At 44.8% G+C, this 21,863-nt stretch overlaps 2 protein-coding genes across 2 annotated transcripts in view; both read right to left on the reverse strand.

Moving 5' to 3' along the window:
• Positions 1 to 8,033, reverse strand: part of MEFV (Mediterranean fever) — a 14,702-nt gene extending 6,669 nt beyond the window's left edge. The window contains 4 exon segments of the mRNA XM_010840363.1: positions 1,820 to 1,915; positions 2,336 to 2,715; positions 4,937 to 5,758; positions 7,658 to 8,033. Coding sequence (XP_010838665.1) covers positions 1,820 to 1,915; positions 2,336 to 2,715; positions 4,937 to 5,758; positions 7,658 to 7,934 — 1,575 coding nt within the window. The 5' untranslated portion in view covers positions 7,935 to 8,033.
• Positions 8,034 to 19,602: 11,569 nt separating this feature from the next.
• Positions 19,603 to 20,387, reverse strand: LOC104988894 (mitochondrial import receptor subunit TOM20 homolog). Its single transcript, XM_010840365.1, has one exon. The coding sequence runs from the start codon at positions 20,284 to 20,286 to the stop codon at positions 19,849 to 19,851; it is 438 nt and encodes a 145-aa protein (XP_010838667.1). The 5' UTR covers positions 20,287 to 20,387; the 3' UTR covers positions 19,603 to 19,848.
• Positions 20,388 to 21,863: the final 1,476 nt, after the last annotated feature.

Raw genomic sequence — 21,863 nt, forward strand, 5'->3', positions numbered from 1 at the left:
AAGCACTAAACGGGGGCATAGATACTCCCACATGTGTCTAACTTGAGACATGTGGCGAGTCTCAAGCTTCCAATGTGATGTTCCTAAACATGGAATCTGGGACACCTTTTGTTGTTGATGGCAGTAATGTGGACTTTTTTTTTTTTTAAGAGGACGGGTCAACCGTCCTGTTCAATGGCCTATATTCTAAAATTCTCTGATAGTTTTGCTCATGATTAAATTCAGGAGAAACATGGGGTAGGGGGTGAGAGTGCCATAGACCTAATGCCATGCTCTTTCTAGCCCATCCCATTGGGAGGCAAAGACTATCCAGTTTGCCATCATCAGTATAGGGATTCTATGGTTGGTAATTGGTTAAGGAGGGGTCTACCGGTCACTACTGTAAATATATATTATTTCCTTTATAATTACTAAGTAATTTGGGGAGTGGTAGTTTGAGAGTATATAAGTATGCTGTTCTCTGCTGGTTTTTTCCTAAAAAAATTAGCTTCTGTTGCTGATCCCTGTTGGTGCCAACTGTATAGTGGAAATCTTCTAATTCAATTATTCTTCTTCTGTACTTGTTTTAGCTGGCTTTCTGCTGTAAAAAGGAGGTTTCCTACCCTCTTTTCTATGATTAAAAAAATTTTTTTTTCATTATTTGAAAAAGGAGGAGGGGGTGAAGGCCTGAAAACAGCATTTCCTTTTCATAAGGGCCCATGTCACTGCGTCTGAAGGGAAGGCTGGACACTTTTCTTTCCCTGAGCAGCCCAGGCTCCTGCCTCACCGTCCTCCACTCCACCAGGAGCACCCCTGACCTCTGCTCCACCCACAAGTTCAAGCCACCTGGGGTTATAGGAAAGGGTTTTCATTTGACTACCATTCAGCTGGCTCAGAGGTTAAAGCGTCTGCCTGGAATGTGGGAGACCTGGGTTCAATCCCTGGGTCAGGAAGATCCCCTGGAGAAGGAAATGGTAACCCACTCCAGTATTCTTGCCTGGAGAATCCCATGGACAGATAAGCCTGGTAGGCTACAGTCCATGGGGTTGCAAAGAGTCAGACACAACTGAGCAACTTCACTTTCTTTCTTTCTTTCAGCAGTTTCCCAAAAGTCAGACACCTGGACATCTGCCACCCCCCCTCCTTCTCATCCTGCCCTTTGTTTTCTTTGCCTGTTTCTCACTGCCGTGTGGTGGGTCCTGACAAGTTTGGAATTCAGGGAGATGAAATCCAACCAACAGAAATGCATCAGACAAATCAAGGCTCTGTGGGTTAGTTAGGCACCTCCGCACGAAGGCAAAACAGAAGCAACTAAAGCATCCAAGAGTCTGGACGACACCTTAACAGGAAGGCTACTAAGTGGTACTTATTGGAATCTGCAGTGTTACAGAACCACAGTTTTAAAAGACAATGTCCACTTTAACCATATATTTTAAAAATAAATATGGCTTTTGTAAAAAAAAAAAAGATAACAGCAATTATGAAAACAACATGGAGCAGTATTTAAAGTAGAAAGTCTCTCCTCCCCTTTCCTCAATCTCATTCCTCACTTACAGCATCTGTTTCTCTAAACCATTTTGTGGTGAGTCTAAGAAAGTGTGACCGGGTCCTGGGAGATGCCCCTTGCTGGAGGTGGACTCCATCCCCAGGGACAAGCTCATCTCTGGACACCTGTTATTCCCTGCCCCCCAGGAGCAGACGACTCTAAATATGTGATCAGCTATGTTTCCCTGTGAGCCAGTACAGGACTTGAGGGACCCCTGCTCACTCTGGATTCCCTGCTTCCTTCTACAGGGGTGAACCCAGTCAATGACAGGCCACAGACCACCCCCAACCTTACCAGGGAGTTCACTGTTTTCTTATCGCCCTGAGATCTCTGCTCCTCTCCAGATTTTCTCAACTCCTTCAGATGGTCCAACTGCTTCTGAATTTGCTCCTGAAAAACACACACACACAAAACATTTGTTGAAGCTTAAACTTTGGCCCCTGCCATCTTTAGTTGGTGCCAACCCTAGATGGGAAAATTTGCTTCAGGGAATAAAGCTGGGGGTGCTGCAGCCAGGAGCATGGGGAGAGGTAACCAGAGGAAGAATGACCCCATCACACCAAAAGAAGCAGAGCCAAAAGGTGGTGAGGAAGATTTCTTGTAAGCACCTGGATTCAGCCAAATCTGAAGTTAGATTCCCATAGACCTCTGAGCTACGTGCAGCATCCCTCTTTGCTGGCTCTATTTGTATGTGTTTGCCATTTACAGCCCAAGAATGCTGGCTAATGCACCAGCTCCTAGCGTTTCAGGGAACCCCTCTGGTGTGTTCAGGTGCCCAGCAGAGAAGGGTCCCAATGCAGGAAGCCCTACCTTGTATTCCAGGGCAGCCTCCTCAATGGGGCGCACCCGGTGGCCCCGGTGCTCCTGGCTCAGCCGGCAGATAAGACAAATGAGCTCCCCATGGTCCTCGCAGAAGAGCAGCTGTGCTTGCTTCATGTGACGCTCACACTGTGGCAGGCTCTTGGGGTTCAGACTGGCCATCTGCAGGCCCTCCTGCCACTCACGGCTTCCATGGCTCTTCCCCGGGAGCAAGTCCTGGCACCGGGGGCATCTGGATGAGCGGCTGAGTGAGGCCTCAGGGTCCCTGGAAGCCGCAGAGCAGCTGCAGGAGATGTGCACACAGCTGCCACCAACTGGGTCTCCTTCCTGGGCATGGCAGAGAGGACACACAGCCTTGTCCTGCAGCCTCCCTGAGGACACAGCAATGGAAAAAGCTCCTGAGTGACAAACCCAAGATGCTACCAGGGGATGCTGCAAATCAACGTGGTGAGAATCTGTGCCTGGGATGTGAATATTCTCTGTTAGACTGAGGCCTTTTCCTAGCTTGTCCTCCCCCAACTTCCCTCCAGTGAGAACACTCGGACTGAGGGCTAAGGCCTGGATCTCATGCCAGTCCTGAAACTTGGAATTGTCAGGCATTTATCCTAAAGAAAGGTGTTTTGCTATAAATTCTATGCCTTCCTCCTGCACATACACTGACACAGGTGGTATAAAGATGGGAAGACATTCTACTGGTGTTGGCTTTACCACATACCACCACTGAGAGGGTGCATAACTTGAGTTCCCAGGGGATGGTTACTCGCTAATGGTTGAACCCAGAGACCCTAGCAGAACCCCTGGCACCTGGTAAACATTTGGGACGTGTGTGTTGAATGAAGGAATGAATGAGCCACTGCTCACATTGTAATTCAGAAAACATGATGTGAAAGTACAGCAGTAACTTTACAAGGCTGAAGGGTGTAACCCACCATGATGACCTACAGCCGTGACCAGCTCTGCTCCAAGACCAGCACAGTTTCATAAAACAGAAATAATAGGAGACACAAGAGGAAATAGAAACACACTTAATCCGCGAGTCCCCTCCCACCACCTCCTCTCTCAGGGTCCCAGGAACTCATATCTGTAAGTGAGACTGCGAGCTCCCCAGTGACAGTTTCCCTCTTCCCTTATGATGACATTGTTTGTGGTCCATATTACTGCTTCCTCACCCCTGCTCCCCCAAAACTACATTTCCCAGCCTCCCTAGCAGTTAGGTGTGGTCATGTGACTCCAGACACACCTCATTTCATTGCACTTCCCTTTATTGGGACACTTCATTTTTTACAAAATAAAGGTTTGCGACATCCCTGTGCTACCAGATGATGGTGAACATTCTTTATCAATAAAGTATTTTTAAATTAAGGTGTGGATGTTCCCTGGTGGTCTGGTGGTTAGATTCAACCCTTTCACTGCCGTGGCCCAGGTTCAGTCCCTGGTGGAGGAATGGAGATCACACAGCCATGCAGTGAGGACAAAAATAAAAGGTATATACATTGTTTTTTTAGACATAATTGTACACTTAATACAGACTACAATATAGTGTAGACATATGTACTGGAAAACCAAAACTTTGCTGTGACTGGCTTACTGCAATATTTGCATTATTGCAGTGGTCTGGAACAAAACCCACTTTATTGCTGAGGTATGTCTGTACATTCTGGCCAAGAAGCTGTAAACAGAGGCATCATGGGCAGCATCTAGAAACTTCCAAAAACCTTCCCTAAGTGATACCATTCTCCTTTGTCCCTCCATCCTGTTGCCTGGAATGAGGATGCTACCATCTGAGACCATGAGCTTCAAACTCTGTGGAGCAGAAAAGCAGCAGGAGCTGGGGTTCCTAGCCAGAGGGTACCACATTCATCCCAGACTATGTGTCATTTTTGTGAAAGGGGAACAAATGTCTATCTTGTTTCAGTTCTGTTACTTTGGTGTTTCTGTCATTCACAACCCATCATCCTAAGTTCTGCCTCTAGTAAAAGAGACCTACAATTTTGGCCACCAGCTTCCTCTCTGCTCAGAGAGACAGACTGGCAGAATCTCAGCCCCTTGACATACTGCCATGGAGTACTGTAAGGTGATATTTACCTAGTCTTTCCCAGATGATCAACCTGAGGTTCAGAAGCCCTTGGGGATTCTAAAGAAGTGTCTAAGAGCTAACTAGCTGAAATGTATTCAACACTGCAACATTTTGTGAAGATGTGCAGATATGCCTTTTTTCAGGATTCAGAACCTACAATCAGATTTTCAAAGGATTGAGGCCCTCAAGGTGGACTCAAGGGTCCAGTGAAATGGATAGAGTAGAGATAAAAGCAGGCTTGTGCATCTTCCCAGGTGGTGCAGTGGCAAGGAATCTGTCTGCCAGTGCAGGAAACACAGACACAAGTTTGATCCCTGGGTTGGGAAGATGCCCTAGAGTAGGAAATGGCAACCCACTCCAGTATCCTTGTCTATGAAATTCCATGGACAGAGGAGCCTGGCGAGCTACAGTCCACAGGGTCACAAAGAGTCAACTGTGCACACACACGGGAAAACCTGCACCAGTCATCATTCCTAAGGATACCAGGTCTTCTGGACCCTGAGGTCCTTTCTTACCTGAAGATGGAGAGACTTCTGGATCTGAAGGCTCATGGGGCACACTGGAGGCCTTCGGAGCCCCAGTTCCACTCCTCTCTGAAGGAGCTGTGGGTTCTAGATGCTCCCCAATCATCATCTTTCCAGCCAGTGGTACACTTAAAGGTGTATTCCTGAGTGCTGTCCCCTCCAGGGTCGTGGCATGCCCTGGATTCCTGAAGCCTTTCTCCAGAGTCACGGTCGGTCCTGTTTTCAGAGTGGCCACTTCGCTGGCAGTGGTTGCTGAGCTTGGATTCTCAGTGTTCATTTTCTCCTGAAGCAGAAGAATTTCTGGATTGAGGGGTCCTGTCTCTTCTGGAGAAATGGTAAGTTCAAGACTTTTGGGTCGCTTCTTTCCTGAAGGTAAATATACTTCCGATATCTTTGTTTCTTTCCTTCCTGGGGACCCAGCCAACGACCCGCTGGTGAGTCCCTGGAGCCTTCCTGCAGAGCTGGCGTTCCTCCGCAGCCTGACGCTTGGACAGCTCCCTTTCTCCTTCTCTCGCGGCATCTTGGTGAGGAAGGGGCTTCTCTTGGAAGACAGAGTCGTGTTCTTGGCCCCCAGCTTGCTCTGCACCTCCAGGCCCTCAGAGCCTTTCTGATCTCGTTGTTTGCCCAGAGGCTTCTTCTGGGGCCCCCTGCTAGCCTCAGGCTGGCTGGAGGGTGGGCAGCCAGCCCCATCAGCACTTTGTCGCTGCTTGTCACCTTCCAGACCATCTGGGGTCTTTAGGCTCTTGGGCTTCATCTCCCCAGAGGAACCCGACATTGCTGAGCTGTCTGTGTCACTTTCTTGTATCCGACACTCTGAAAAGACAATGAGATGAAAAGGCATGGGAATGCCCGGTGCTCACAGTCAAGATTTGGGGAAAGGGAGAGAAGAGAGAACCCCCTCAGAAATTAGGGAAGTTCAGGACATTCTAGACAATGGCAGTCAATTAGCATTTAATAAGATCATATTCATTATCTGCTGTCTTATTTCTGAAGTAGTACTTTTCAAACTTTTTTAGGCAGAAGTTGTTTCCAACATAAGGTCTTACATAGAATAGTTTATTGGTATACAGTAATTGGTATACATTTAAATGTGTGTGATTTACAGATCTACAAAACTCAGTTATCAGTCAATAAAGATAGGCGCAAAAGTTTGAAATCAAGGGTCATGAGGAACAGGATGGAGAACACGTGTACACCCGTGGCGGATTCATGTTGATGTATGGCAAAACCAATACAATATTGTAAAGTAATTAGCCTCCAATTAAATAAATTCACATTAAAAAAAACTTTAGAAGCTAATATTTTGCTGTAAATTTGGTTTCATGAAATGAATAAAATCCTAACTTATTCAGTTCAGTGTAAACAGTTTAAAAAACAAGTTTGCCTGGAAATGTCAGGGCAATATTTAATTAAACATAAATGACAGAAAGGGCTGAATTTCAACATCTCCATAAAAAGGAGTTCAAGTATAGTATGAACTATCACACTGATGGCCTCCAGTATTTTAAAATTTGGTTAATGGCACATTTTAATATGAATTTGTTAGTTTTGTAAGTTAAACAATTCATAAATTTTGAATCAAGTATTTGCCAACTTTCTAAAGAATCCCTGAAATGTCTTCCTGGGATACAATTTGAAAACCACTACTAAAGAAAATAACCTATAATTAGCACCTTAATTTTTGGTTTGAAAAAGTCCATAGTAAAATTAAGATTGCTTAAAACACTTTGTTGTTGGCTTTCCAGGAAAACATATTTTACAAAAACTGCCTCAGGAACTGGTGAAAAACCCTGAAGAGGCTCATAACCAAGTTTTAAAATAAAAAAAAATTAAAAATTATCCTCATTAAATTATACCAGGTTCAGATTACAGTCTAGCTTTATCACTCTTTCAAAGAGCAGAGAAATTTTGTTATGTAAACTGCTCTACCTCATAGAAGGACATGAAAAGCATTCCTGATATATTCTTAAAATCTAGATATAGAAGAAAATTTCAGACATCGAAGAATAGTTTTTTTAAACTGGTCCCAGAGTAGCGCCCCTGCCCCCACCAAATCTCAAAAAAAAAAAAAAAAGACTCTCGAAAAGCAGAAATCCAATAGACCACATTCTTTGATCACAGTGTAATAAAATCAGAAAGTGACAGCAAAGGGGTAGAAGAAGAAGGAAGGAAAAGAGGAAAGAAAGAAAAGATGAAAGAGAAATAAGGAGGGAAAGAAAGAAAAGGAAGGAAGGAGAAAGCCCTTTTGAGAATTTTAGAATACTCTTGTGACATGTGTTAGAGGAGAACTCAAAACTGAAAAGAGATAACAATGTTACCCATCAACCCAGTTGATAGGAGTGGTTAGTTTCTTGCTCAACGGAAGATACTCGTCTGTAGGTGTAAATGTCAAATGAAGTGAAGGACTCTACCAGCAGGCATCCAGCCCCTGCCTCTCCTGATCTGGCCCCATAATCAGAACCTCAACCTCCTGGGTTTGTTTGTTTTTTTAAAGCCACTGGGAGCTTTAGCTTTGCTCCAGCTGCAAAGACCAGAGAAGGGGACAGAACTTGATCAGCTGAAGAAGTCACAGGAGTTGTCGCAGACCTGGGACTCCGGACCCCCAAGTCAGTATGCACTGGCCTGAACACAAGTTCCCTCTTGTACCTTCCACCCAACTCCACGAACAGCCAGCAGTTGCACTGAAAGAGGAGGGCGCTTGGGGCCGCTTACCTGGGCTGATCACCTGGTGAAGCTCCTCTGCCAGGAGGTGCTGGTTGATGGCCCTCAGGACCTGCAGGGTTAGCTGCACGGCATACTCCTCCCCATAGTGATTGACCATCAGAGAGGCCAGCTTCACTGGCTCGGCTGTCTGCAGTTGGCCCCGGGGGATCCGGAGGTGCTCCTTCTCCAGGCTGGTGTTCTGCAGCTTGAACTTGAACTTCTCGAAGTCATAGGGCAAAAGCTCTTCCAGGGAGTAGAGTAGATGGTCACTCCGGGTCCTGACCATGGTGGTGACCAGAAGAGACTGGAGGCAGTCGTCCTGCTTCTGAGGGAAGAAACTACTGTCTGTCCTGGTGCCCAGAGAGTGAAAAGATGCAGCTTGTGAAATAACGGAAAAGGCACAGGAAGTGCTCTGTGTTTTGGTGGGGAACCAAGACTAAGGCTGTTAGTGTGTCATTGCTGGCTTGCATCCTCTTCTTCAAAGAATCAGAGGTTTTTCCAGGTGGGAGGGCTCAATGCCTTGTCAGACACATGGTGGTCCTGCACGCCAGCTGTCACTGACCCAGGCTGGACTTCGGAGTGGTGGGTTAGTCTTTGAGGGAGGGTCTGGGATTGGATTCCAGATTCTTGATCTTTGGAAGCCTCTCAGATGCTTCCCTCCTTCCTCCCAGGAAGGTGGGAGTGGGAGTGGGGAACAGAGTCCCTGGTCCCATGCTGGAGAGAATCACAATGAAGGTCAGTCCCTCTGGTCAGCTTCTCTCCTCCAGACTCTTGGGGTTTTATTAACCCTCCGGAGCCAATGGTAGGAGGATGAGGAGCAGCAGATACAGCCCTGCAACTCTGCCCTTCCCTGTCAGAGGAGACAGGCGAGGTCTGGAGGCATGCCAAGAGAAAAGCCCTAGGATCACTCCTGTGGAAGTAGTTCCAGTTGTCTGGTTCTTCCAGCAACATAAAGGCCTAGGAATGCCACGCCTGGGACCACCACCGTGACTCATTTGTCCCAGAGTTGACTCTGCCATGACTTCCTAGGAGCAGACGCCGGAGGGAGGGCGTCATACACGTACGGTTACTGAACACATGTTCTGGGCCAGGATGCTGGAGAAACAAGGGTGAAAAGGTGTCCTTAGGGCTCACAGCCCAGTGTGGGGCCCCAGCCATGGCCCCGAAGCTAATGGACGTGGTGTGGGCGGCGTGACTTCTTCCTCTCTTAACTGCTCTCTCTCTGCTACAGTGATTTTTATCCTCAATTTTGTTTCTGAAAAATTTCAAATCCACAGAAAAGTTAAGAGCATAGTACAACGAACACGTATATGCTCTCAACCCCTGTTCATCAGTTGTTTACATATTATGTTTGGTGATTCTCTCCCTCTCATACACCCGTGCACACTTCTGTTTTTTCTTTTTTGAAGCATTTAGGAATAAGTTGAAAACATATCAGGTATCATTCCAAATACCCTAACCATCCTAAATATTAAGAACAAGAATATGAGGATAATTACTTATGTATTTATTTATGGCCACGCCTCTGGGCTTGCGGAATGGAATCTTAATTCCCCGGCCAGAGACTGAACCTGGGCCACAGCGGTGAAAGCACCAAGTCCCAACCACTGGACCGCCAGGGAATTCCCAAGGATATTGTTTTTTTTTTCCAAGGATATTATTTTAAATAATCACAATACTGTTATCACACTCAGGGAATCTAATATTGTTAACAATACTACAATCCGTCTGTAATCAAATGCCCCAGTTATCCTGATAATGTCTTTGATAGCTCATTAAAAAAATTTTTTTTTCCTAACTAGAATCCAGTCAGAGATCATGCATTGCTTTTAGTTGTCATATCATTGTAGTCTCCTTTCATCTAGAACACTTTCACATCCCCCCATCTTTTATTTTTAAAATTTTTATTATTAATATTTTTTTTTTTTTGGCCTTGCTGTGCAGCATGTGGGATCTTAGCTCACCAACCAGGGATCAGACCTGTGCCTCCTGCACTGGGAACAGAGTCTTAATCACTGAACCACCAGGGAATTTTCTCCCCTCACTTTTTAAAATTAATTAACTTGTTTATTTTTGGCTGTGCTGGGTCCTTATTGCTGAGTGTGGGCTTTTATCTAGCTACGGAGAGCAGGGGCTACTCTCTGGTTATGGCACAGGTTTCTCATCGCAGCGGCTTCTCTTGTTGCAGAGCATGGGCTCTAGGGTGCTTAGGCTTCAGTAGTTGCAGCACATGGGCTCAGTTGCTCCGAAGTACGTGGGATCTTCCCAGGCCAGGGATTGAATCTGTGACCCCTGAGTTGGCAGGTGGATTCTCATCCACTGAGCCACTAGGGAAACCCACCCCTCACCTTTTGAAATTCTTCCTTTGAAGACATTAATGTTTTAAAAAAAGTCTGTTCCAAGCACAATGTCCCTCAGTGTAGATTTGTGCGATTGTTTCCTCATTATTAGATTGAGGATATATCCTGTTTATCCTTGAGATCTCTCCATTGTAAAAGGTCATTTTCTTTCTTTGTTATTAACATGTAAACTGGCATGTGGAAGGGTCTTGTGCTCTCAGTCTTTCACCCCATGGTGTTAGCCTTCATTGATGATCCCTTCCTAAATCAGTTGCTAGAATGGTGGTTGCAAAATGGTGGCATTTCTATCACTGAGTTGGCAAATAATGCCATATCCTGATTGAAACTTGCTGTCTTTGTCATGAAATGTTTGGCTTACAGATATTTTTCCAAATGTTTTGTTGGTGATACAGTTACCTCTGAATGATGCTTACTCTGTGCCTTTTTTTTAAACTCTGTGCTTTATACCCATTGTTCTCTAAAATCTGTGCAGCATCCCTTCAGAGCAGGATTCATTCAGGATTCACTACAGCTGGGATTAGTGGGTTAGAGACCTGCCCCAGAGTCAGGGTTCAAACTCACTCTATTAACCACTTTGTAACACTGTCTCCCTCCAATAACGATACTTTATTTTACTATTCATCATTAACCCTGGATGTCACCTTTACGGCTGACCAATGAGGCTCAAAATGGGCCATGCTGATCATTCCAGCAGGTCAGTGACAGCATTCTGATGTCTGGCTGAACAAACAGCCCTGAGTATGATCAACCTGGGATCAAGGCTTCCTTGAGTTTCAATTGGTTGAATTTATATTGATGGTCCATGTGCTTTGTATTTTACAGACTATTCAGTGTTTGGGATTTAACAACTGATAACATCTGGTTTTCTGGATCCTGGTGAGAAAATAAGACTCAAACCCAACATCTTCCCTTAAAAAAATGGATGAACTCAAATGCACCTTTATGGTGCAAATATCAGATGTGTGAAATTCTCAGGTTGGGCCAGAAGGGTTTTAACTGGGATTTTTCTGGGACCAGGACCTGCACAAGATTCTGGAAGGCAGTCTCCCACTGCTTCCACAGAAGTGATGAAATTGTGCAATGCCACAAAGCATCCTTCCGGTTCCTGGGAGCTCTGACGCTGATCTGACTGGCCAGGAAACTCCTCTAAGCTAAGACTAAGGTACCTATGACTAAACTTCGTAGGAAGTGGGACTTTCCACTCTACAGCAGGATGTTTTGCAATTTCAGTGACGCTTTTTGCAACAGGAGCAATTCTGAGGCAGAGAGGTATTGAAAGATAGTGCTTTGTTGCTGCTGAGGCTTTCCTAGGTCAAGAGAGGCTCACAATGCTTTCATTTTTTGCGGTTCCAGTTATTTTTTTCCTTTTTAATATTTATTTATTTGACCACTCCAGGTCCTAGTTGAGGCATGCAGGATCTTCGTTGCCAAGTGCGGGATCCCCAGTTGCGGCATGTAGGGTCTAGTTCCCTGACCAGGGTTCGAACTCAGGCACCCTGCATTGGGAGCTCAGAGTCCCAGCCACTGGACCACCAGGGAAGTCCCATCCAATGATATATTTTTAAAAATTTATTTATTTATTTATTTACTTTTGCCTGTGCTCGGTCTTTGGTGCTGCTCAGGCTTTTCTCTAGTTGCAAAGAGCGGGGGCTTGCTCACTAGTTGTGATGCGCCGACTTTTCAACACAGTGGCTTCTCTTGTCAGGGAGCACGGGCTCAAGGCCGCCCAAGCATCAGTAGCTGCAGCACATGGACTCAGTATTTGCGGCTCCCGGGCTCTAGAGCACAGGCTCAATAGTTGTGGCACATGAGCTTAGTTGCTCTGCAGTATGTGGGAATCTTCTGGATCAGGAATTGAACTCGTGTCTCCAGCATCGTCAGGCAGATTCTTTACCACTGAACCACCAGGGAAGTCCCCAGTGATTTTTTTTTTTTTTTAATGAAGAAATGTGAAAATAGCATTATAGTCTTCAGGATGCATTTTAGATGTTTGATTAACAAATGGAGTGTTGATGAGCTCTTCTTTCTGTACATCTGTGACTATACGTGAGTGTGTGCTTATTTGGGGACATGGCAAATCTAGATCCAGTGGAACTGCTGCCAAGGGTCCAACCTGTGCTGTCAGCCCTGACACTCTGACTTTTTCTCCATTCCTGGTCATCAGGGGTATCACATTCGACAACAAGTTTGCATCATTTGGGGCCTTTAAAATCAATATGTATTACCTTTATAATAAGAAAAAAGATAAGTTAAAAAATCATTTCATAATTAGTTTAGCTTCAAAGCACATATCAATCCTGTCTCCCCAACCCTCATGATAAAAGAGGTTTATGACGTTGAATATAATTAAGTGAAAGTGTTAGTCACTCAGTCATGTCTGACTCTTTGTGACACCATGGACTGTGGCCCACCAGGCTCTTCTGTCCATGGTATTCTCCATTAGAGAATACTAGAGTGGGTAGCATTCCCTTTTCCAGGGGATCTGAACATAATACATATCTATTATTAAGAGAATAGAAAGCCCTGTTGGGAAGATTGTGGAAGAGTTCCTGTGTTTATCTGAAATTGAAAATAATGGATCCCACTGTGACCCAAACTCTCCCTCATCCACCAGTGTATTGAATTTTAAGGGAGAAATCTGAGACTTTGAGAGGGTAACCATTCAAGTTCAAAGTGAGTTTCCAGGTAATGAACTTCCCTCTGAGAAACATATTGTAGCTGTTGTCTCTGCTGCTGCTGCTAAGTCACTTCAGTCGTGTCCGACTCTGTGCGACCCCATAGATGGCAGCCCACCAGGGTCCCCCATCCCTGGGATTCTCCAGGCAAGAACACTGGAGTGGGTGTTGTCTCTGAGGGTGAACCAACTTCTGGGACAACCTCTGACTCCCTCAGTGGGTGGAAAAAGTGGGAGAGGATGCCAACTCTCCAAAGTGGGGTGTGATGGGTGGTTTTGACCTGTCCCAGGTAATGCATTAAGAGTGTCAGAATAGGTCACCAAATGAGAGCTTCATTTGCATTATGGTAACCTTAAACCAGAGGCTTTATATGTTATAAAGTACTGTGTTTGCTCTTTAGTTGCTAAGTTGTGTCTGACTCTTTTGTGACCCCATGGACTGTAGCCTTGCAGGCTCCTCTGTCCATGGGATTCTCCAGGCAAGAATACTGGAGTGGGTTGCCATTTCCTTCTCCAGTGCATGAAAGCGGAAAGCGAAAGTGAAGTTGCTCAGTCGCGTCCGACTCTGAGCAACCCCATGGACTGCAGCCCATCAGACTCCTCCGTCCATGGGATTTTCCAGGCAAGAGTACTGGAGTGGGGTGCCATTGCCTTCTCCTAAAGTGCTATACACATTATTTATTTTGATTGTTAAATCTAGATGGAGTGTAAGTGGGTATTCATTTTACTCTTTAACTATTTAAGTATTTAAACATTTTACACGCCGCCCCCCCTGCCCCATGGGGGGCATGTGGAATGGAGGATCTTAGTTCCCCCACTAGGAATGGAACTCGTGAACCCAGCAGTGGAAGCATGGAGTCTTAACCACTGGACCACCAGGGAGGTCCAAACATTTTACAATTTAAAAAATTGGAAAAAATTTTGTTGTTTGTTCTACCAGTATTTATATGGCCCCTATTAGGAGGATGGCCTTGAGCACACAGTCCCTAACCGCCAAAAGCAACTGCTTTCCCTTCCATGCATCCTTTGAGGTTAGGTTTACCTAATTCTGTCTCTGCTTCCACCTCCCACTCCTCATCACTGGCAGAGCTGACCCCTCCTTCTTGGTGCTCCGGTCATTTCATTCCTGCTCCTCACCTTGCATTGAAATGTTGATGAGTTTGGAAGCTGCACGGAGTCGTGAGGCAATATGGGACTCCAAGATCTAGAAGCTGTGTGACCTGGGCAAATTATTCCACTTCTCTGAAATTGTTTTCCTATCTGTCAAATAGGTTGATAATGGAAGTCAACCAGATAATGTTTGCAAGCGCCGCCGGCATCGTGGAAGAAATCCTAGCTTCATTCTCACGCCTAGCACGCCGTGGGCGGTGTCCACGGATGTGGACAGGAGATTCCTGCTGCAGCACTGTCATCACCTTCAGGACCCCTTCGGTCCAAACTCCGCGTTTGCGGCAGGAGCGGTTCGTCTGGAGGAAGAATGGCCCGAGGATAAAGGGGAAGTGTCACCGCAGGGCAACAGCAGGCGGGCAGGCGCTGAGGTTGAAATCCGCTGGGCACACCATCTCTGCCAGGAGCCCGCAGGGCCTACTGGAGGCAGAGAAAGGCCCGACAGGCGCGACTCACCGCTGAGACTGCCCTCGCAACGCCCGCATTTGTGCGCAAGACGCTCGGAACTACATCCCCCAGGAGGCCCCGGGAGTATGAGGAGTCAATAGGAAGACAGGTGGGCGGGCCCTCCAGCGCCGTGTCTCTTAGCGGGTGCTGGGCCGCCGTGGTGAAGATTGGCGGCCGCAGTGGCCTGTAGCTGCTTCCCGCCTGAGCGGCCGCTTGCAGTGCGCAGAGGAGGCGCGGTCGTAGTGGCTGGTATCCCGGGAGCTACGCGGGCAAGTGGAATTCGCTCGGCCGGCGGCGGCCGGGGACTCGCGGGCTTCGGCGCCACGGGGCTGCGCTGGATCTGTAGGTCCTCAGTCTTTCCGCCCCTGATGGTGCTGTAGATCACTCATGTTTACGGCAAGTATTTACTGAGTGCCTGCTGTGTACCTCTTCCAGTGGCAGGGGCGAGGTGGTCACAGGCAGGCAGCGTCCCTGCCTCGAGGAGCTTATCACCCGGGGAGGAGAGAGGTGTGTAAACGGTAATTTCCAATCCTAGAAAGAGGTGTGAAATAGATTGTTCAGCCCAGCACCAGCACTGCCGACTTCTCGGTTTTCAAATGCTGCCCCTACTAATCCTGATTAGTAGCGATTCTTAAACTTGTCTGTATCGTGATTCCTTTTGAAAAATCTAGTCATATGGCCATGGACCGTTAGGGCAGTGGTTTTTTGGCCGCGCCGCGCGGCTTGCAGCGTCTTAGTTCCCCGACTGGGAATTGAACCCCGGTCTGGTAGTGAAGGAAAACGGAGAAGGAAATGGCAGCCCACTCCAGTATTCTTGCCTGGAAAATTCCATGGACGGAGGAGCCTGGTAGGCTACAGTCCATGGGATCGCAAAGAGTCGGATACGACTGAGCAACTTCACAGTCACAGTCTGGTAGTGAAAGCGCTGAGTCCCAACCAGTGGACTGCCCGGGAATTCCCTTTCGTTTTTCTTGTTTGTGTTTTTCAGGAAAGAAAGAAAGAAAAAAAAAAGGCACATGCATCTACAGTTACGTATATCACTTCAGGGGCTTCATGGACTTTCTGAAGTCCACCTGCAGAAATCTGCAGGGGGTTCTAGATACAGACACCCCCCCCCCCCAATGTCAGCTAGAGCAGCCCCTACGTTTTAACTGTTTTACCTTCAAGAAATATTTCCTTTGATCCAAATCTACTGCAGGAGAAAAGTAAAAAAGGGAGCACCCAGGTTGATGGTCTAGCTGTAATTCTAGATCCAACATTCTTTTTTGAAGTCCTTGCCATGAAGTCTACTTCCTAGTCTCAGATAAACATAACTAGACTGAATTCTAGTTAACTAGACTAGCATGGCGGTGTGGGGGGGATCTTCTTATTCAGATCATTCTCATTCTTCTGGAACATTCCCCTGCCTGCTACACTTGCCAGTTAGTTAGAAACTGTAAACAATTTAGATGACTATCACTTGGGGGCTGGCTTAGTAGTAATTTTGGACAATCTGTTCTATGTGCTGTACTGCATCCCTTGAAAGGGCGTGGAGATTTGCAGAAATGGGGCCACCGCCCACTTTTTGACCTTTCTGGTGAGCCTTGGAGCTGTCATGGTGCCTGTGGGTGTGTCATTTAGTTTGCTGATGTGTTACAATGAGAACTTCCCAGGTGGTGCAGTGGCAAAGAACTCGCCTGCCAATGCAGGAGATGCAGTTTCAGTCCCTGAGTTGGGAAGATACCCTCGAGGAGGAAATGGCAACCGACTCCAGTATTGTTGCCTGGAGAGAGGAGCCTGGAGGGCTACAGTCCATGGGGTTGCAAAGAGTTGAATATGACTTAGCCACCTAGCATGCCTCCCTTGAAGTATGATGGATTTCCATGTGCTAATGTGCAAGGATGGTCAATATATTAATATATTATTAAATGAGAAGAGCACGTTTACCATGAGATGTGATAGTATAATCCCATGCTTTTAAATAACAGGGGAAAAAATTTTTTTTTCTTGCCCGCGTGGCATGCAGGATCTTAGTTCCCTGACCAGGGATCAACCCTTGCCGCCTGCAGGGGAAGTGTGGAGTATTAACCACTGGATCGCCAGGGAAGTCCTAGGAAGAATAATTTTTAAAATTTGAAAATCTGAAGATAGATTCAAGAAATAATATGGCAACCTCTTGAGAGTAGAATTGGGATTAGGAGGTTGTGCTTTTTACATTTTAAAAATGTTCTCTATGCATTTTTGTGGTTTTCATTGAGGATGTAAACAGTTTATGACACATGGAACATACTCCGTGAATATATTTCCAGTGTAAAACTTAAAAGGCAAAATAGCATGCTCAATCTTAGAGGCAGACTTTCATACTTTGCTCATTATTTTTATAGTAAAAACTGTAAAAAATCTCATTACCTGAAATATTTTTTAACTGGAATGCAGAGGATTAGGAAAGTGGTTTTTAAAAAGCAGATTGTGCCCATAGAGAAACTAATGTGTGAAGTTTTCAAGTAGTACGTGAAGTTTGCCAGTAATGAACACATTGTTCTTGTTGCTTAGTGGCTAAGTCGTGTTTGACTCTCTGCGATCCTATGGACTGTAGCCCGCCAGGCTCCTCTGTCCATGGATTCTCCAAGCAGGAATACTGGAGTGGGTTGCCATTTCCTTCTCCGAGGGATCTTCCCAACTCAGGAGTCGAACTCAAGTCTCCTGCATTGGCAGGCGGATTCTTTACTGCTGAGCCACCAGGGAAGGAAGCACTGCACAGACCTACCTGCAAAGTAGGCGCACACTCAGAAACATACACACAGGGCAGGTATCAAATTAACACAGACTTTTTAACGAGAATCTATAAGTCTCATACCATCACTCCCCTGAAGATATAGAACTGAAGCTAAAATTTTAAAAATATAGTTGAAATAAGAAAAATGACTGAAAGGCTGTTTGCTCAGGAAAGCCTTAGGACAAGTTTCTTCACCCATAGATCAATATCAAAACTCAGGTGGCATTTCACCTATCCTGTAGAGGGCACCCTCACATGTGAACTCTGCGGCTGCAGCTGGAAGCACAGTGGACACCACCCTACTCCCATCCCCACCCCCAAGAACAGTCCGCCAGCAGCTTTCCTTCTTTGCAGCGCAGGGGCTCTTTCTGTCCGCTTCAGTTATTGCAACACACAGGCCTCAGTGGTTGTGACTTAGTTGCTCCGCGGCATGTGGGATCTTAGTTCCTGAACCAGAGATTGAGCGCGTGTCCCCTGCGTTGGTAGGAGGATTCTTAACCTCTGGACCACAAGGGAGGAACTGGAAGCAGTTCCTAATGCTGCTGAGAGAGGATTTCAGGATGGGTATGCATTTCAGAATTAAAGATCATGGCGTTTCCTGGAGGGCCCTTAGGATGTATTTTTGGGAAACTGTGAAAGTACCTGTAGGCAGAGTATACCATGCCTCACTCCTTACCATACTGTGAGCCCCTTGAGGGTGGATTCAGCAGTCTGTTTCTTGAGTTCCTTGATTTTAAGCCTAGATAACATTCTCAACACACTGTGAAAGAATTGCTGCAGATTCTGGAAAGTCACAATTGAAAACATTTTTAAATGGCTTCTGCAGGATTTCTCTGCTTTCAGAAAAGAAACAACATGACATCTTAAGGAAGACTGTCTCAGCTAGAGAAAGGACCTCTTCTAGGTCCTTTTGTCTCCTATCTTTATTACCAGCGTTAATTAGGTAGGCTGCTATTAACAGTTGCTATACAAAATCTGCACAGGGAATTCCCTGGCAGTCCAGTGGTTAGGACTCCGCACTTTGACTGACGAGGGCTTGGCTGGGCAACTAAGATTCCACAAGCCTCCTGTCCTGGCCTAAAATAAAATCCATATGATAAGGAGGAGGGAGAAGGGTTCAGGATGGGGAACATGTGTATATCTGTGGCGGATTCATGTTGATATGTGGCAAAACCAATACAATATTGTAAAGTTAAAAAATAAAAAAAGTTTAAAAAAGAGATCAGGAAAGAAAAAAAAATCCATATGATAGTCTTTTGTTTTGTTTTGTTTTGCTTTTAAACCTCTTTGTTTTTTTTGTTTTGTTTTTAAAACTTCTTATTAAGGGAAGAGGAGGTAAAAAACAAAAGCAAACACCCAGGAGGCAGAATTGGAAAGCAATTAAACTCCTCTATCTCACTTCCCCTTCACTTACCACCAAGGATGCTTCTGAAGACACAAGAACACTTGAGCAGTCCAAGACTGTTCTAGATTTGGTCCTAGAGATGGATCCCTTGTTTTCTAGGGCTTTGAGTATAATTAACAAGTTTTATTAAATATAAGTCTGAAGAAAACTGAAATGAACTTTTCAAAGCAGAAATAGAATGAATCTCATTTTCTAATGAATGAAGTAAAAAAAAATTTTTTTTTTTTTTTTTAAGTACCAAGGATCTTTATTCTTAGGTCTGATATTTAATCTGTGGCTGCAGATAATATGTCACTATTTAGAGGATAAAAGGTCCCATTATCTTCATTCAAGTCTTCAGCCACAAAGTTACACCTTATTCTCATACAAGATAAGGGTTGGTAGGGGATTAAGGAGGTACACTGAGGATAAAAGCAAAAGGGAACAAACACTTTTACAAGCATATCGTCCCAGTCACCGTGAAGGTTACGTTTCAGGCTAATTTACAAAAGTAGTGACAGAACCATGATTTCAGTGAAAATCAACACATTATGCCTTTTAAAAAACCAGAAACACTACGTCAGGCAAGCATGCGAAATTCAGAGTATAAAAAAACAAGGGCTGGCTGCCCAAACAGGTATTTCCCTCAGAAAGAGGGATTTGAAAATGCTGCACAGAACCAAAGGAATTAGAAGCTGAATTAGCACACCCATTTCCTCAGTTTATATATGAGGCAAGTGGGCAGACATTAACTGGTAAAGCTTACTCAGCCAGATTAAGAATGTACAGACATCCAATTCCTGGTGCCATCTGCAACTACATGTATCTAAAATACAAGGAGGTAAATATCCAGAATACATCAAACCCACTGATTTAAAGAAAACATTTCAAGGGAGGGGTGAAGTTGTTGTTATAGCATAGCAGCACATTACACATATTTAAGAGATTAAATGGAAAGAAATAATCTCTTATTTTAATGCTCAGTTTTGATCAACACAAGTTTCCAGCCAACTTTCTGATGTAGAGCAAAACAAGTATATTCTTCAGTTTTCTTCTACATTTTTTGGGGGCCTATCTTTCAAAACTGAGCACCGGGTATTTTTAATGTAAGTAATGGGATGTTATATGTACATTCTAATCACACATTTTAAGAATAAACAAAATGCATATTTCAGTAATTCATAGTGTATTTATAAAATGAAAAGCTCTCTATCAAAATACACTTTTCACTGGGAAAAATAAATAAAACAGACAAATGGATCTACACAAAGTAAAAATTAACTTTGGTAGACTTCACTGTGGAGGACAGTCCATAACAAGCTTATCTGCCCTTACTCCCAAGAGCCGATCATCTTCTGAGTTAAGATTTTAAAAATATGTTTTAATTGAGATCATTATGTTGACATTTGTTTCTCATTCCACATCATCTTCAGCCAAGCTCTGAGCACTTACAATTCTCTGACTAATTGTTGGGAGCTTAGTCAGAAGCATCTGGAACACTGGTGGCGGAAGAGTTTGTTGCAATACTTGCAGTAACTGCTGTGGCTGTCCACACACAGCAATCGCATTTGTCAGATGGTCCACACCCTTCTCATATTCACCTTGAGCTAGTAATTCTTCACCAAGCTGTATTTCTTCTAGAAAGAATTTCTGAACGGCTTCAGCATCTTTAAGGTCAGGTAACTTGGAAAGCCCAGCTCTCTCCTTGGCAAGCTTCTGTTTCTTTCTTCGTTCTCGCAGCCTGTTCTTGAAGTTGGGGTCACTCCGTCTCTTGCGGTCGAAGTAAATGCAGTAACCGATGAAAAGGGCCCCGCACACGCCGGCGGCGATGGCGCTGTTCCGGCCCACCATCTTCTCTCCACCGAGGAGCCGGGTCGGCTGCGGCGGGGCCCGCAAAGAAGCCGTTGACCGCGAAGCCTCGGATCCGAGTGCGCGGCTCAGTCCAGACGCCCCCAAATTTTTTTTATATAGAGAAATTTTCTGAAACAGTTTGAGCAGTTGGCCAACTCTTGGCTCAAAGAGGAAATAATAAAAATGACAGTGATGGGAATTCCCTGGTGGTCCAATGGTTGGGGAACTGAGATTCCACACACCACACAGCCAAAAATAGAATATGAAAACTGCAATGACTATTTTGAAATCATCAATAAAGACATTACTTTATATAGAAATTATGAAATACAACCAGAGCTGCACATGGAGGAAATTGTTGTTGTTGGGTCATTAAGTCGTGTCCAACTCTTTGTGACCCCATGGACTGTAGCACACCAGGCTTCCCTGTTCAGGCACCCCTGTCCTTCACTGTCTTCCAGAGTTTGCTCAAATTCATGTCGGTGATGCCATCAAACCGTCTCATCCTCTGCTGGCCCCATTCTCTTAGAAAAATATTTACAGCCTCAAATGCTTTTATCATAACAAAAGCAATAAAATACATTGATGTTTATTGAAAGTTTATTTTGTATAGAGCCTGAGCTTAAATATATTTCATTAACCTTTATGGTACTTATGAGGTAGGCACTGTTTTTTGCCCTTTTCAGAACGCTTAGAAGCAATAAGATATATCCATGCAGTGTTCTATGTTCTTAGTTTCCAAGAGGTATTATTCGATATCTCTCTTGGTTCAAAGCTACAAACATTTAATGTTTAGTATGTATAGGGTACATTACAGGATAAAGAAATGAGTTATTGCTGTTCTCTGTCTTGTAAAACTCTAGTCATGTGTGTGATGTTGATATATGTATATTGGAAGGGCAGGGGAAGATTGTAGTTAATCCTTCTAGTTAAGGAGAACTGTGTTAAGTGCTATAAATGATCTCTAAACAAAGCACTAACACCCAAAAAAGATGTCCTTTTCATTACAGGGGTCTGGAATGCAAAAGTAGGAAGTCAACAGTTACCTGGAGTAACAGGCAAATTTGGCCTTGGAGTACAGAATGAAGCAGGGCAAAGGTTAACAGAGTTCTGCCAAGAGAACGCGCTGGTCATAGCAAACACCTTCTTCCAACAACACAAGAGACAACTCTACACATGGACATCACCAGATGGTCAACACTGAAATCAGATTGATTATATTCTTTGAGCCAAAGATGAAGAAGCTCTATACAGTCAGCAAAAACAAGACCAGGAGCTGACTGTGGCTTAGATCATGAACTCCTTATTGCCAAATTCAGACTTAAATTGAAGAAAGTGGGGAAAACCACTAGACCATTCAGGTATGACCTAAATCAAATCCCTTATGATTATACAGTGGAAGTGAGAAATAGATTTAAAGGACTAGATCTGATAGACAGAGTGCCTGATGAACTATGGATGGAGGTTCGTGACATTGTACAGGAGACAGGGATCAAGACCATCCCCATGGAAAAGAAATGCAAAAAAGCAAAATGACTGTCTGAGGAGGCCTTACAAATAGCTGTGAAAAGAAGAGA

This window comes from Bison bison, unplaced genomic scaffold, assembly GCF_000754665.1.
Source record: "Bison bison bison isolate TAMUID 2011002044 unplaced genomic scaffold, Bison_UMD1.0 scf7180017864144, whole genome shotgun sequence".
In the NCBI taxonomy this organism is placed as follows: Eukaryota; Metazoa; Chordata; class Mammalia; order Artiodactyla; family Bovidae; genus Bison; species Bison bison.